The following is a 16,596-nucleotide window of genomic DNA, read 5'->3' as shown; positions in this document are numbered from 1 at the left end:
TCATCTGCTCAGGGGCCCGACGTCTCCGTACCTGCCCCCCTGCCGGCTCACACACACACACACACCTCCGCTCTGACACTCAGCAGGTTCTCTCTGCGTCTCTCTCTGCCTGCAGGCGAACATATGCTGCTCGTCCCTTCAGATTCCGGTGTGTTCAGGAGAGAGGGATTGTTTAATGTTTATTAATCACCTGTCTATGGAGGAGAGAGACACACACACACACACACACACACAAGTGCAAAAACACTTGTGTACAAAGCAGTGAGGAGACAAGTACACATCCAAAGACAGACGCACAGAAACACAGCGTGCAGAAACCAAGAAATGATTTCATACGAATAGCAGAGCATATTATTAATGTTTTTATTAGAGCACAGGATACATTAATAGTACAAAAGATGTGGAATAACAGCGGATGCTCATTTGGCGCCGACCGGAAGCTTCTCCATGTCGTGGATCCCGTCTTTGTCGATCAAGCGGACGGTGAAGGAAGGGAGGTTCAGGATGAAGCGCTTGTTGAGCTGTTGGAGAAACACGTGATCAGAACGGTTCAGAAGGGGTTCGAGTAACACACCGACACACACGAGGACTCATCAGTTCCTCAGGAACATCTGAGAGGGTCTCCAGAACATTAGAGAGGGTCTCCAGGGCCCGGTTTCCCAAAGCGTTCTTATCTCTAAGTAGTTCTTAACCTATTCCTTAACCTCTCTCTTAACCTTATGGGACGGTTCCCGAAACGTTCGTTCGCTAAGTATATCTCTGTAAGTCACACTTTCGTAAGGTTGGTCTGGACCACTCTTAGCTTTACCTTATCACTGTTGCAGGTCTATACGAATATAATTCTGAAGTTTTAATACACCCAGACAGTATTAAATTAGGCTAATTCAAGTGTTTTCATGAAAAGAATAAAATTGTCATTACACTGATTGTTGTTAGATTTTTAATTATATTATTATACAATATTATTAATTTAATTAAAATTAGTAGGCCAGTGAAAGCATAGGCTACTGTCAGTTAAGTCCTATTTGGACGCTAATATTGTTTCTCATGGGCTCGTCCGGTATTTTAAACATTTATAGGGGTGAGTCGGTGATTTTAGTGCCGTCCGAATCCATAATATCAGTGTTTTTCTCACCCAACCCGCGTAAAAATCCCTGGCCAAATTAGTACCTTCTGTTTTTTGACAAACAGGTCGTGTGGTAATTTTAAATCCTTTTTGATCACTGCCGAGCACCGTACATGACGTAAACTTTTATTACTGAAATGCTGGAAAGTATTTACAAGAACAATATTTCATCGCAGCTCCACCTCAGCGAACAAAAATGGGAAAGAGAAGAAAGCACGTAACATTTTTGAAAAGGTTATTGTGGCAGCAATATATGATACAATTTTAAAATATGTAGGCTAGGCTATTATAGGCTATTATAGTTTGGATTATTTTTTATAATATCCCATGAGTCCTAATAAATGCAATTTCAACTATTTCTGAAGTGCTTCATTTATAAAGATCACCGCTTTCTCACATAAACAGCCCCTGCACGAGAGAATAATTGATTCTCGAGTCATCGATATCAGCAGATTCAGCACCATCGCCACGGACAGCACCGGGTAACGCCGCACGTAAGAAGGTTTATCTTAAGCAGCTTCCTAAGGTATGGTTCGGGGAACACACTTAGGAACATAAACAACTTTGGTAAGATATATCTTTCGAGCTTTCTTAGCGCGCTAAGAGTGAGCGTTATCGGGAAACCGGGCTCAGAACATTAGAGAGGTTCTCCAGGACATTAGAGAGGTTCTCCAGAACATTAGAGAGGTTCTCCAGGACATTAGAGAGGTTCTCTTAGAGAGGTTCTCCAGGACATTAGAGAGGTTCTCCAGAACATTAGAGAGGTTCTCCAGAACATTAGAGAGGTTCTCCAGGACATTAGAGAGGTTCTCCACGACTGTAGAAACACTGGGGTCTTACATTAACACTTTTATTCCGTAACGACGCATTAAAGGTTTTATAATGTTACATTATAGATTTCTACTTCAAATAAACACTGTTCTTTTGAACTTCTCCACACAATTATGAAGCAGCAGCTGTGTTCAACACTGATAATAATCATAAATGTTTGTTGATCATCAAATCCTCATATTAGAGTGATTTCTGAAGGATCATGTGACACTGAAGACTGGAGTAATGATGCTGAACATTCAGCTTTGATCACAGGAATAAATTACACTTTACTGTATATTCATATAGAGAACAGATGATTTACACTGGAATAATATTTTACTATTTTTACTGTAGATTTGATCAAATATTGCACTTTCAAACGTACCTGCAGTGCAAATCTATGCAGTTTTAATGGGATAAATTTGGACTGTAATTACGAACAATAATAACCATCACTCCTGAAACGCGCGTATGAACACCGTACCTCCTCTAAACACTTCTTGAGCAGATCCACGGCTTCCTCACGGGTCAGATCTGCAGAACAACAGAAACACTGGGTTAGACATCAGCAGATGAGCTGATGATGAGGAAGAACCGTGATGATGATGATGTGTGTGTGCTCACCGGGTCTGTAGTATCGGTCGAGGATGGAGAGCGTGAGGAAGGCGCCGTACCCGTGAGCGGCGAACGGAGCTTTAGCCAGAGCCGACAGATGATCCATATAGTACAGTCCGGGCCCGTCGGCCTCGTCGTAGCCGGCCAGCAGCAGGTTCACATGATACGGAGTCTGAGAGACGAGACATCACGGTTCAGTTCACATTTACTGTATTAGTACAGCGCTTTCACAACACTCATCGTTCACCGGAAGTGCATGAGTCCACATTACAGCGTACAGAGATCTATGGAAGCTTGTTTCCGCCACTGAATAATAAATAAATAATATTAGCGACTTTTTATCTCACAATTCTGACTTTTTTTCTCACAATTGCGATATATCAAGTCAGAATTGTGAGAAATAAAGTTGCAATTCTGAGAAATAAAGTCACAATTGGGAGATATAAAGTCACAATTCTGAGAAATAAAGTCACAATTGCGAGATATAAAGTCGCAATTCTGAGAAATAAAGTCACAATTGCGAGATATAAAGTCACAATTCTGAGAAATAAAGTCGCAATTGCGAGATATAAAGTCGCAATTCTGAGAAAAAGTCACAATTGCGAGATATAAAGTCACAATTCTGAGAAATAAAGTCGCAATTGCGAGATATAAAGTCGCAATTCTGAGAAATAAAGTCGCAATTGCGAGATATAAAGTCACAATTCTGAGAAATAAAGTCACAATTGCGAGATATAAAGTCACAATTCTGAGAAATAAAGTCGCAATTGGGAGATATAAAGTCGCAATTGCGAGATATAAAGTCACAATTCTGAGAAATAAAGTCACAATTGCGAGATATAAAGTCACAATTCTGAGAAATAGTCACAATTGCGAGATATAAAGTCGCAATTCTGAGAAATAAAGTCGCAATTGCGAGATATAAAGTCACAATTCTGAGAAATAAAGTCAAAATTGCGAGATATAAAGTCAGAATTCTGAGAAATAAAGTCACAATTGCGAGATATAAAGTCGCAATTCTGAGAAATAAAGTCGCAATTGCGAGATATAAAGTCACAATTCTGAGAAATAAAGTCGCAATTGAGAGATATAGTCACAATTTTGAGAAATAAAGTCAATTGCGAGATATAAAGTCACAATTCTGAGAAATAAAGTCGCAATTGCGAGATATAAAGTCACAATTCTGAGAAATAGTCACAATTGCGAGATATAAAGTCACAATTCTGAGAAATAAAGTCACAATTCTGAGAAATAAAGTCGCAATTGCGAGATATAAAGTCGCAATTCTGAGAAATAGTCGCAATTGGGAGATATAAAGTCGCAATTCTGAGAAATAGTCGCAATTGCGAGATATAAAGTCACAATTCTGAGAAATAAAGTCACAATTGCAGGATATAAAGTCACAATTCTGAGAAATAAAGTCGCAATTGGGAGATATAAAGTCACAATTTTGAGAAATAAAGTCAATTGCGAGATATAAAGTCACAATTCTGAGAAATAAAGTCACAATTCTGAGAAATAAAGTCGCAATTGCGAGATATAAAGTCGCAATTCTGAGAAATAGTCGCAATTGCGAGATATAAAGTCAATTCTGAGAAATAAAGTCACAATTGCGAGATATAAAGTCACAATTCTGAGAAATAAAGTCGCAATTGGGAGATATAAAGTCGCAATTCTGAGAAATAAAGTCGCAATTGAGAGATATAACATCACAATTTTGAGAAATAAAGTCAATTGCGAGATATAAAGTCACAATTCTGAGAAATAGTCACAATTGCGAGATATAAAGTCACAATTCTGAGAAATAAAGTCGCAATTGAGAGATATAAAGTCACAATTCTGAGAAATAAAGTCGCAATTCTGAGAAATAAAGTCGCAATTGCGAGATATAAAGTCACAATTCTGAGAAATAAAGTCGCAATTGGGAGATATAAAGTCACAATTCTGAGAAATAAAGTCGCAATTGGGAGATATAAAGTCGCAATTCTGAGAAATAAAGTCGCAATTGAGAGATATAAAGTCACAATTTTGAGAAATAGTCACAATTGCGAGATATAAAGTCACAATTCTGAGAAATAAAGTCACAATTGCGAGATATAAAGTCACAATTCTGAGAAATAAAGTCACAATTGCGAGATATAAAGTCACAATTCTGAGATATAAAGTCACAATTCTGAGAAATAAAGTCACAATTCTGAGAAATAAAGTCGCAATTGCGAGATATAAAGTCGCAATTCTGAGAAATAGTCGCAATTGGGAGATATAAAGTCACAATTCTGAGAAATAAAGTCGCAATTGGGAGATATAAAGTCACAATTCTGAGAAATAAAGTCGCAATTGAGAGATATAAAGTCGCAATTTTGAGAAATAAAGTCAATTGCGAGATATAAAGTCACAATTCTGAGAAATAGTCACAATTGCGAGATATAAAGTCACAATTCTGAGAAATAAAGTCACAATTGCGAGATATAAAGTCACAATTCTGAGAAATAAAGTCACAATTCTGAGAAATAAAGTCGCAATTGCGAGATATAAAGTCGCAATTCTGAGAAATAGTCGCAATTGGGAGATATAAAGTCGCAATTCTGAGAAATAGTCGCAATTGCGAGATATAAAGTCACAATTCTGAGAAATAGTCGCAATTGCGAGATATAAAGTCACAATTCTGAGAAATAAAGTCACAATTGCGAGATATAAAGTCACAATTCTGAGAAATAAAGTCGCAATTGGGAGATATAAAGTCGCAATTCTGAGAAATAAAGTCGCAATTGAGAGATATAAAGTCACAATTTTGAGAAATAAAGTCAATTGCGAGATATAAAGTCACAATTCTGAGAAATAAAGTCACAATTGCGAGATATAAAGTCACAATTCTGAGAAATAAAGTCGCAATTCTGAGAAATAAAGTCGCAATTGCGAGATATAAAGTCGCAATTCTGAGAAATAAAGTCGCAATTGAGAGATATAAAGTCGCAATTCTGAGAAATAAAGTCGCAATTGGGAGATATAAAGTCACAATTCTGAGAAATAAAGTCGCAATTCTGAGAAATAAAGTCGCAATTGCGAGATATAAAGTTGCAATTCTGATAAATAAAGTCACAATTGGGAGATATAAAGTCACAATTCTGAGAAATAAAGTCACAATTGCGAGATATAAAGTCGCAATTCTGAGAAATAAAGTCGCAATTGCGAGATATAAAGTTGCAATTCTGAGAAATAAAGACAATTGGGAGATATAAAGTCGCAATTGTGTGTTATAAAGTCAGAATTGCATGATATAAAGTCGCAATTGCGTGTTATAAAGTCAGAATTGAGATATAAACTATTCTGAGGTAAAAAAAAAAAAAAAAAGTCCGTCTTTTTTTTCCTTAGAATTGGACTTCATATCTCACAATTGTGAGAAAAGATGTCAGAATTGCGAGATATAAACTCGCAATTATAATAATAATAATAATAATAATAATAATAAATAATAATAAATTTTATTTATTTGGCGCCTTTCTGGACACTCAAGGTCGCCAAATTATCGCAATTGTGTGTTAAAGTCAGAATTCTGACTTTATAACACGCAATTGCGACTTTATTTAACGCAATTCTGACTTTATATCTCGCAATTCTGAGAAATAAAGTCAGAATTGTGAGATAAAAAGTCGCAATTAACTTTTAAAATGTTTTATTCTGTGGCGGAAACAAGCTTCATTAGTGATCTGATATCAGAGGAAACTGTTATGCATTTCAGAAATGTACATATACAAAATCACAGTTAGCGAAACATTTATTAATTGAAACAATGTAATGATTTAATGCAGAAGTAATGAATGCTTGCAAGAACTATTGCACACTGTGTGAGAGCTGGTCATTCCTGACGTGCGGTCCTGAATCGCCCGGAGGGCATATTCTGTGACTGTGCATTATTCAGCTTTATCAAACCAGACGCCACACGCGATAAGCCTCTTTTCCTGATTACGTGCTTTATTTAATGCTAAAAGCATCTAATGCGAGTCTGTCTATCATTTACAGCCGTACTGAAGACATCAGAGCCTGAAAAGAACTGAAAAGAAACAGGAATGTTTAAACTGTGAAGAAACAAACGTATTTTATGACTGAGATTGTTTGTCACTCAGTCAAGTTTCTATTTTTAATTAATAATCAAATTCATAAATATTACAACATTTTAACATGTGCTTATCCATTTGGCTGTGAGTGCAAGTTTGCAGAGAGACTCCACCCACACTCTCTTCTGATTGGCTTTGATTTTGGATTGATTTGGTTGCGAGTGCAGGGCGCTTGCAGAGACTCCGCCCACACCCTCTTCTGATTGGCTGTGATTTTGACTCGTGTCTCATGTCTAGTGTGGACAGTCAAATTGCTTGTTGCTGGAATCTGATTGCATCGCGTCTGGTTAGGACATGATGTAATAATACTGATCTGAGTCTATTTTATTATGAGGGGGAGAAAAAACAGAAAGTAGCACAACTAGACCTAGGGGGAAAATACTAAAAGAAAAACAAATTGAGCACAGAATCTTGTCGAAAACCCCAAACTTTAACTTCAACAGGGTTAGATGGAGGGAGAGAGAGAAAGAGATGGAGGAGAGGAGAGGAGAGAGAGAGAGAGAGAGAGAGAGAGAGAGAGAGAGAGAGAGAGAGAGAGAGAGAGGGAGAGAGAGAGAGAGAGAGAGAGAGAGGAAGGGTGTGAAACAGAGAACGGGGGGTGAGGTGTGTGTGTGTGTGTGTGTGTGTGTATGGGTCTGGGGGGGGGGGGGGGGGGGTCGCTGGTGTCACCATCAGTGTGACTGTGATCATCTGCACCCCCGCTGCCACGAGCACCTCCTCTCGCTCGCCCCGATGCCCTGGAGCTCTGCCAGCTCTCATTAAAACTTCTGCTAGTCCTCGATCCTGCTCGCGCTCGCTCTCTAAACTCTCAAACTACCTTCGCTTCCCCCCGTCTCCCGTCTCCACAGCTCTCGGAGAGAGAGAGCTCAATTTTGTCATTCCGGGGGGGATTTAAAGGTGAAGCTGAAGTGTCATTTTTATGATTATTAAATGCATAAAGACTAGGCATGCACCGATATGAACATTTTGGCTGGTACCGATAACTCTTCATATTTGAAAGCCGATAACCGATATATTGGCCGATAAACCTAAATACAAATTTTATATCATTTTTGAGAGCCTGATTACAAAAACAAAAGTCTCGCCATTAAAAGCCGTGTCCCAAACACAATTATGATGTTCTCATTATAATTTTCTGTAGCCGATATGACAGCTGAAGGAAATAATACATTATTTATCAGTTTAATTTAATTAAATGAACTGCCCTATTTTCTTATCAGGCTGATAACGATAACATCACCAATGATCATACACCGTCCGATACCGATATGGTGGTCGATATATCGCATCTCTAATAAAGACTAAGACATTCGTAGGACTTCTCAAACAGTGTGAGTTTGTCAACTTCATGCTCAACACTTAAAGTCAGAATGAAACGGGAGTTGCGCTAGTCTTTTCTTCTCCATTGCGACGTATATACGAGCAGGGCCTAAAATGAACACTAGTCAAGCGCCAAATGAGGGTAATAATCGCCAGATGGCCGTAACAATTTTATGAATTCTAACAATGCAATATTGCGAGAACATGAACGTAAAACTTGAACAACACTCCGGACACTGCATGCCCATTTAAAAACTCAATCGAATATATACAATATTCAACATCAAAGTGAGCGCCCAGAAAGTCGCGAACACTAAACTGAGCTCTCCTTTACATCTTCCTGCGCTTGAACGCACAAATTCACACATTATGTAAAGAACAATGCCTCTCTCGTAAACAGTCGGTTGTGTCTTAAGTGAATGTAAACAGTTGAGAAAGTAAAGGCGTGTGTATCAGTATCAGTGTATTAGATCTGTGCATTCGCTCTTAAAGAGACAGCAGCCTAATAATCCTGCTGCCGTTTTTAAAGTTAATCAAACAACAAAAGATGAAGAAAAAAAATCACTTGACTGAATAACTTAAATAAGGAATAATCTGTTTAATTTATACAGATTATGCAATGCTATTTATATTGGATTACTTAAAGCGCATCAACCTGAAAAACATACTTAAGAAGCACTTTATTTCATTCGTATCTTCTACTGTATTTAATTGTGATATTGCTTGTAATTTGATTATTTGTTCTTGGTTTATTACTGACTGCTGATTTTTCTTTAATAATGATTTAACTTTATATTAAGAAAAAGAACAAAAGTAGGGTGATCCCAGGGTTATTAGTTAACTAAAACAAACAAAAAACATAAAAAACATTTCCGTTACTTGAAATAAAATATGAAAAATACTAGTTTCCAAAGCAACATTTCTTATTTTCATTTAGTATAACTTTATATCCTAAAATAATTTAAACTGAACTAAAAATGTATATGAAATATATAAAAATTAAGAAAATGACACAAAAAAAACCCGCACAACAAAATTACTAAAACTTTAAAATAAAAACGAAAAATATAAAAATAAAAACTGATACAAAATATTTATAAAAATGTATCTTTTTTAAATGCTAAAAAACACCTCAAGCACGGAGAACTGAAACTAAAACCATAAAAAACATTTACATTACTTGAAATTAAATGAACATTAACAAACAAAATGTGAAAAATACTAGTTTCCAAAGCAACATTTCATATTTTCTTTTAGTTTAACTGAAATAAATGCATATATGAACTATATAGACATTAAAAAAAATAAAAAATGAAAAAAGACAGACGCACAACAAAATTACCAAAATTTAATAAAATAAATAAATAAAACATTTAATTAAAACAAATTTTTAAAAAAATTGATACAAAATAATAATAAAGCTAAATTTTTAATTTTTTTTTAAATGCTAAAATTAAACTAAACATTTTTACACTCCCACTTTCTTAAGAAAATGTCCACATTTGTTGTTAACGCAATCCTGTTTGGCGCAGCACAAATGAAACGGTGCACATTTCACTCCAGGGTCTTCATTTGTGTTCATTACACAGGTTCTTTATTGGCATTTATAGTTTTGGAAGCTGTATTTCCAAGCAAATGTACATCATGGCGTCCAGTGTGAGACTACAGCAGCTCCACCTGAACTCGCCTGAGAGGCTCTAATCTGATCTGGGCCGCCCTGCTCTCGGCGGGCCGCTTGCGTAAGTAAACACCCCCCAGAGAGGATCACCTGTGCGATATGAGAAGCTCACCTGTGCGATGTGCTTCGCTCCCAGCAGGGCGGGTGTAGATTTGAGTTTTGAGATTTGAGTTTGTAGGATATTCCCCTGAGCGTCCTCCACCCCTGTGCTTAAACTCAACACCTGTCACGTGAGCTTCGCTTAACACACCACGAAATCTCACCTGAGTCCCAGTTAAACAATCTAGCTTAGTAAAGAGACTGACAACAGTGTGTAATTCAGCTTTCATCTTCTCTTCTGTTCCTCTCTCTTCGCCCCAGGACACGCTCTCCTCTTTGGCATCTCTGCCCAATCTGCCGTATTAATTGTTCATCTGTAGCGGAACAGGGGAATGCCTCGCAATATGGCACCAGTAATTATTTGTGCCAGTGTGTTGGGCGGCCAATAATGCTTCATGTGTGCCAACGATAGCAAACTGTTGCTGGACCGTTCTGAATGAGAGCTAGAGGGGCTGTTGGACGGTTAAAGTAAAGCACCACACATAAAGCAGCCACAGAGAGTGTGTGTTTGGCTGCAAAGCGCCGGTTCAGAAGTGAGCGCCGGAGTTTATCCGAGCATCTGCCGTCTCTCTCTCTCCGTGAAGATCCGTCTGAGGAGCCGCTCCAGGGAAGCCCCAAAGGCCCAGTTGTTTTTTTAGAAACCTGGTTCACGACATCGCTCTCATTTAAACGTCCCGAAGGGTTTCACCGCGGGCTAAATAATACGCAAGCTTGTACTACTAGCCATAATGCTTACTTTAACAATCTGGTGCTCTTCGCGTGTCGGTCAAAAATTACCGAAATTTTTATTTTTATGAAATTAATGCACTATATTTTAGTCCGATAATGTTTCATTTTTTGTATTTTTAAGGGATTTTATGGTACTTAAAAATATTTACGCTGTATTTATAATCCATTTATTCACTTTTTGAGCATAGACCTGAAAGTTTAACTGTGGTAAATCTCGAACGCTTTAGAGCGACGGACTGAAGTTTGATCTCTTTTTAAAGACGACACTCGGCAGATTATTGATGAAGTGAAAGAAGTTTTTTTTAAAAAGTTACAGAATTTTACGTTTTTTGTTATGAAAATTTTGCTAAAATACCATTTTAAACTTTTATATGAAATATATATTTTCAAAAAAAAATGTTTACTCTAAAACTGTGAGAAATTCAAAGCCATAAATCTAAACAAGTTGTGTTTAAAATTTGAGGTCAGGGTTTGGATGAAAATGAGCGTTTAGTGAGTGTGTGTTTCAGTGAGAGTGTGTGTGTGTTTCAGTGAGTGTGTGTTTCAGTGAGAGTGTGTGTGTGTTTCAGTGAGTGTGTGTTTCAGTGAGAGTGAGTGTGTGTTTCAGTGAAAGTGTGTTTCAGTGAGAGTGTGTTTCAGTGAGTGTGTGTTTCAGTGAGAGTGTGTTTGGCTGCAGTACCAAACACTTCCACTAGAGAAAATTCATCTCTCATTAAGTTCCAATGCGCTCATTTTTGTCCACAAGTGTGACTATTTTTTCAGGACCATTTAACCCAGAGGTCCCCAACCCCCGGGCCGCGGACCGGTACCAGTCCGTGGGACATTTGGTACCGGGCCGCACAGAAAGAATATAAAACTTAACGTATTTTCCGGACTATAAATCGCTCCGGACTAGTATAAGTCGCATCAGTCAAAAAATGCGTCATGAAGAAGAAAAAACATATATAGCCTGGACTGGTCGCACTGGACTATAAGTCGCATTTATTTAGAAATGTAGCCTATTTCACAAAAAAATAATAATAATTACGGACGGGACAGTTCTCCGTTACGGACGTGAGCACTCTGAAAGCGGCACTAAAAGACTGCTTTAAAACTTTCACAGAGACCTCAAACAGAAAGCAAAAAGCCTGTCTTTAAATTTAATTTTGTTTTGTATTAATTGTATCTTAATTTTAATCAATGTTTCATCAACCAATTGCCTGGATTTAATAAGTAAATATAGTAGAAAATATTTAATCACGACACGGAGGCGATCTCATAAATTAACCGAAACTCAGTAATAAGGTAGCCTACTCGCCTCACAGACCTGAGACATAGAAAGCTTGAAATGTCCACTTTTAAACAGAACAATTCAAAACGAAAGAAAACTGACTGTTCTCTGCTTATGTAATCCGTATGAAATGTGCATTTCTCTCTGGCGCGTTCACTAGGCCTACTGCGAAGATCGAGTCAGCATCGTCAACTTCATCTTTGCACAGAAAACACTTGTTTATTATTAAACAAATATATTTTACATATTCATAATCATTAATTTTGCTGGTTCTTTGTGACAGCTTTTAGGTGCTTTATTAGCAGCGCCACCCTTACATCGCATCAGCACCGAAAACATGGAGATTTTTTTCTTTTGGGGGGCATTTTGTTTGTGTTCAGGCTTTCTCAGTTGTCTTTAGGCGCGATGTTATGAGTACACTGATAATAAAATTGCGAGTAAGCCTACACATTGGATTCACGTTTATTATTATATTTAAAAAATACCACAGTTTTTATGCCGGTCGTATTATTTTATTTTGTTGTATTTATCCGCCACACCTTAAAGGCCGGTCCGTGAAAATATCGTCTGATATTAAACCGGTCTGTGGCGCAAAAAAGGTTGGGGACCGCTGACTTAACCTGTTCGAATCATGTCCATGATTTTTTTTGTGTGTGTGTGTGTGTGTGTGTGTGTGTGTTCACACAGCAAGTGCCAAACCCTTCACCAAGTTTCGTACCATTCTGATGAGGAAGAGAAAAAAAGGCCGAAGAGCACGAGAGAAGAAAGCCCTGATTAGCGTTACACCGACCCGCTCTGAGAGTGTTTAGAGACGAGCAGATTTATGAACTTGTAGCACTTCTCGGCCCCAGAGACGCCCCTCTCCCCCCCCCCCGGACTCGCTCTAATTGTTTTTGTAATCATTTTCTCCACTCTGCTATTGTGACAGGAGGCAGTTACACTCTTCCTAACAAATTAACACACACACTAGCAGACAAAAGAGGCAGGATGGCGACAAGCCCGTTTTTACACAGATGGGTGCACTCTACACACACACACACACACACACACATTGGGGGAATGTATCATTTAAGCAGGATCACATTACAAAGGAGGCGCAGGTGTCGACGACCTCTGTGACCTTGATATCACACACACACACTCAAAACATGTCGGCATCTGTTTCTCAGAACATTTTACACCGGTTGCGTTCAGATAATAATCTTTGTCTAAAAGTCTAAAGGTTTGGCGTCTGTACGATCTTTTAAATGTTGTAGTAAGAAGTCTCTTCTGCTCACCAAGGCTGCGTTTATTTTAGATCATAAATACAGTAAAACGGTGAAATATTATTGAATAAAAAATAGCTGTTCTCTATGTTAATATATAGTAAAGTGTAATTTATTCCTGTGATCAAAGCTGAATGTTCAGCATCATTACTCCAGTCTTCAGTGTCACATGATCCTTCAGAAATCACTCTAATATGATGATTTGATGCTTATTATTTATCGGTGCTCAATTATTAATAATGATTCTTATATAGAAACATAACGTTTTCAGGATTCTTTGATAAACAGAAAGTTCAAAATAAAAGTTCCATTTAATGCATCCTTGCTGAATAAAATAATTAATTTAAATTATTACATTTTAAAAATTAGATAATTTAAAAAAACAAACATTTTATGTACCCCAAACTTTGGATGGTATTGTTTCCACTGAAATCTGCACTGATGATAATCATAAATGTTTCTTGATCATCAGATCCTCATATTAGAGTGATTTCTGAAGGATCATGTGACACTGAAGACTGGCGTAATGATGCTGAACATTCAGCTTTTATATAGTACTTTTTTTTTAAACTGTAAAGATACATTCAACTGATCAAAAGTGACAGTAAAGACATTTATAATGTAACAAAATATTCTATTTCAAATAAATGCTGTTCTTTGGAACTTTCTATAAAATAATCCAGACAAAATGTACCATTTTCAACATATTATACAGCAAGTAAAAATGTTTCTTGAGCAGCAAATCAGCATATTAGAATGATTATAAAAAAATAAATAAAAAAAAACTGACCAAAAAGAAAAACTGCTTTGCCATGACAGGAATAAATTACTTTTTAAAATATATTATTTTCCAATATAAAATTGGAATGATCAAATAAATGATCAAATAAATGCAGCCGCGTGAGCAAGAGAACACCGCCGTACCGCCGTAACCCTTTAAACACTCGTGTGTATAGTGCATATAATTTTTTTTGCAGAAAATGCAAATATAATAATTGTTTTCTAACAGGTTTCTTCAACATCACATCAGCTTTAAAAACTCCACGTTTGCAATGTTTGTTCATTTAACAAGCATCTTGAGGTTTGATCCATTCTAGATGAATCCCAGTTTGGGAATCGCTGGTCTACATTATGTGCGACACATCTACTGATAAATGAATGTTAGATATTAAAGCGCACGCACCCGACTCCGCAGATAGTCCGCCAGGTTTTTCCTCGTGAAGTTTGCAGCCGCTGCCGGGCTGAGCTCGTATCCTGATGGAAGAGGAAGATCAATCAGATCAATACAGAAAACAGCAGAGGTTTGATACAAAGTACAGAAAAAGTACAGTAAAATATGCAAAATAAGAATTTTTCTGGATTAAAGACTGAATTCATTTCATTTTTACCAGAAATTTATGTCAATAATGTTGTTTTTTACATTATTGACATGAATTTCTGGTAGAAATAAAGTTCATTTCAGTCTTTAGTCTGATGCTCTATACAGGTACAACACAAAAATAAGAAATATTAATGTTTACCATTTCTCATTTTGTAGAGCTGGACATTTTTCTGGATGTATTCTGCGAACTGTACGGTGTCTCCGGCTTCACCCACACACAGGAGCAGGATCTTCTCGCTCAGCTTGAACATCTTGTCATAATCTGGTGATCAAACACAGCGCACATTAACATCATGTGTGACGCATTAGACCGGATCTCAAGAATCTGTGCAGGACGTGTTTCACTCTTCAAGGCATGTGTGGTCTTGGACACGTACAGTCTCTCCGGTACTATCATAACCCTGCCGCTACAGGAGGAGCCGAAACAGCCTTTAGTTCACCATGCAGAGAGATATTTGCTATTCGCAAACGTTTGTTAGAAGCAGGAGATATTAGAGGGAGGGAAATGCTGTTCTTGAGGGCATTTTATTGTACAATAAGATCCATTTTTTCAAGAGAAAAGACTGTATATTTTCACTGTATACATCTGCCAAAAAGTCATAATTCTCATAAGATGTATGAAAGATTTTTTTATATATGGGTCATTGACGAATAAGGTTTTTAAAAGTGTAAAAAAATAGAATGGAGATATACGTAACTATATTTGAAAATATTTTTTTAGTTTACCTAGGTGTTAACAATAAGATTTTGTGGTTTGTACAATCAATTAACACTGTTTTGTGTCATTTTTTACAAGATGGAAAAAATGTCACCAAAAAAGTCATTCGCTTTAACCACTGATTTGAAAGTTAAAAACTGATTTGACATTGATGTTGAGATAGTATATAGTGTGTACCACAGAAGAAATATTAAAACAAAATATCACTGGACTACTCTAAACACTCCAACATATTCAAGTAAAACATTGCACAGGGAAAGGAGAAAAAAAGAGCCTTATCTGCTTTATATTTGTATTATTGTAGTTCCTTTAGTTATTAAAAACAATATTATTCCATTTAAATATTTACTATATGACATTTTGACACTTCAAAATCTTTAAATACCTTCATATGTAGTAAAATATAATTAAAACCTTTTGGATTCAGTAAAAGAGATCAAGTTGTACTACCTTACATACTTTGGATGTTATATATTTGTTTTTTTATTATTATTATTAAGGCCTTTGGACAAAAAAAATGACCCGTCACGTCATTGACCCATATATATATATTTGATCAAGTAAGGTTTTTATAGACAAAAAACAGTGACACTAATTTGACTGTTTTCTGGTTTATATTTGGGGATTCAGAGAATAAAAGAGTCAAAATTATGAGATGATAAACTGAGATTACCTTTTTTATTCTATGGCAGAAACATGCATACACACACACACTCACTCACTCACTCACACACACTTATATACACTCACTCACACACACTTATATACACACACACTCACACATTCAAACACTCACTTATATATACTCACACACACACACACACATATAATGGCGCTCTTACTTTCACTTTCACATGTGAATCGCGAACTCATCCTCCACTGACTCTCGAGCACAATCACACAGCAATGACTGGCGTGTTGCTCCCGTTAAAGGTTATAAGTGTAGTCTAACCCGAGTTTAATACGCGGAGAACCCTGTATCTGAATATATGAATATGTAAATCAGTTCAACGCACAAACTGAGTTAGCACAGAGACGCTAGCACGGCTAACACTTCTCAGCAGTCGCCACACATTCACAAGCGGTGAAAACATGCAGATGAAAGTAGAACAGAAATTAATAAACAGTGAAATGAGGTTAATTATTGTGGCCTGCAACATTTTTATTAGTTAGAATAACGTGTTATCTTGCTGTCTGGCCGTTAGTGAGCTGCTAACATGCTAACCTACATCAAACTCACCGTGTTTCATCTGGATTATACTGCTGGCGGCAACATTATCTGCAGCGACCAGAACAAAGTCCGGCCCCTGAATCCCGATCAAGTATTCCATATTGTAGACTGAGTTAATTAAACACACTCTGTTCAGTAAGTGGACTCGCAGTGCAGCTCTGTCAGATATTACACAGCAAAAGCTGATGGAGTTCCTCAGCGGCGCACAGTTCAGACGTCATCAGAGCGTTCCTGTC

At 37.1% G+C, this 16,596-nt stretch overlaps 1 protein-coding gene across 1 annotated transcript; it reads right to left on the bottom strand.

The window, feature by feature from the left end:
* Positions 1-343: 343 nt before the first annotated feature.
* On the bottom strand, positions 344-16,596 carry psmb2 (proteasome 20S subunit beta 2). The gene is made up of 6 exons (XM_079878906.1): positions 16,370-16,596; positions 14,551-14,673; positions 14,214-14,284; positions 2,564-2,726; positions 2,424-2,473; positions 344-521 (listed from the first exon to the last, which is right to left on the bottom strand). The coding sequence occupies exons 1-6, from the start codon at positions 16,458-16,460 to the stop codon at positions 420-422; spliced, it is 600 nt and encodes a 199-aa protein (XP_079735032.1). The 5' UTR covers positions 16,461-16,596; the 3' UTR covers positions 344-419.

The sequence above is a fragment of the Squalius cephalus genome, assembly GCF_949319135.1.
Source record: "Squalius cephalus genome assembly, chromosome: 8".
NCBI classification, from domain to species: Eukaryota; Metazoa; Chordata; class Actinopteri; order Cypriniformes; family Leuciscidae; genus Squalius; species Squalius cephalus.
This window is presented reverse-complemented; position numbering and strand designations above follow the sequence as displayed.

What these genes read in the sequence shown, in the direction of transcription:
- psmb2 (XM_079878906.1), bottom strand. Translation starts at nt 16,460, where the DNA reads ATGGAATACTTGATCGGGATTCAGGGGCCGGACTTTGTTCTGGTCGCT. An exon ending in GCTCTACAAAATGAGAAATG is followed by an intron (nt 14,285 to 14,550) that starts GTAAACATTAAT and finishes CTCTTCCATCAG; the next exon opens with GATACGAGCTCAGCCCGGCA. An exon ending in CGACCGATACTACAGACCCG is followed by an intron (nt 2,474 to 2,563) that starts GTGAGCACACAC and finishes GTTGTTCTGCAG; the next exon opens with ATCTGACCCGTGAGGAAGCC.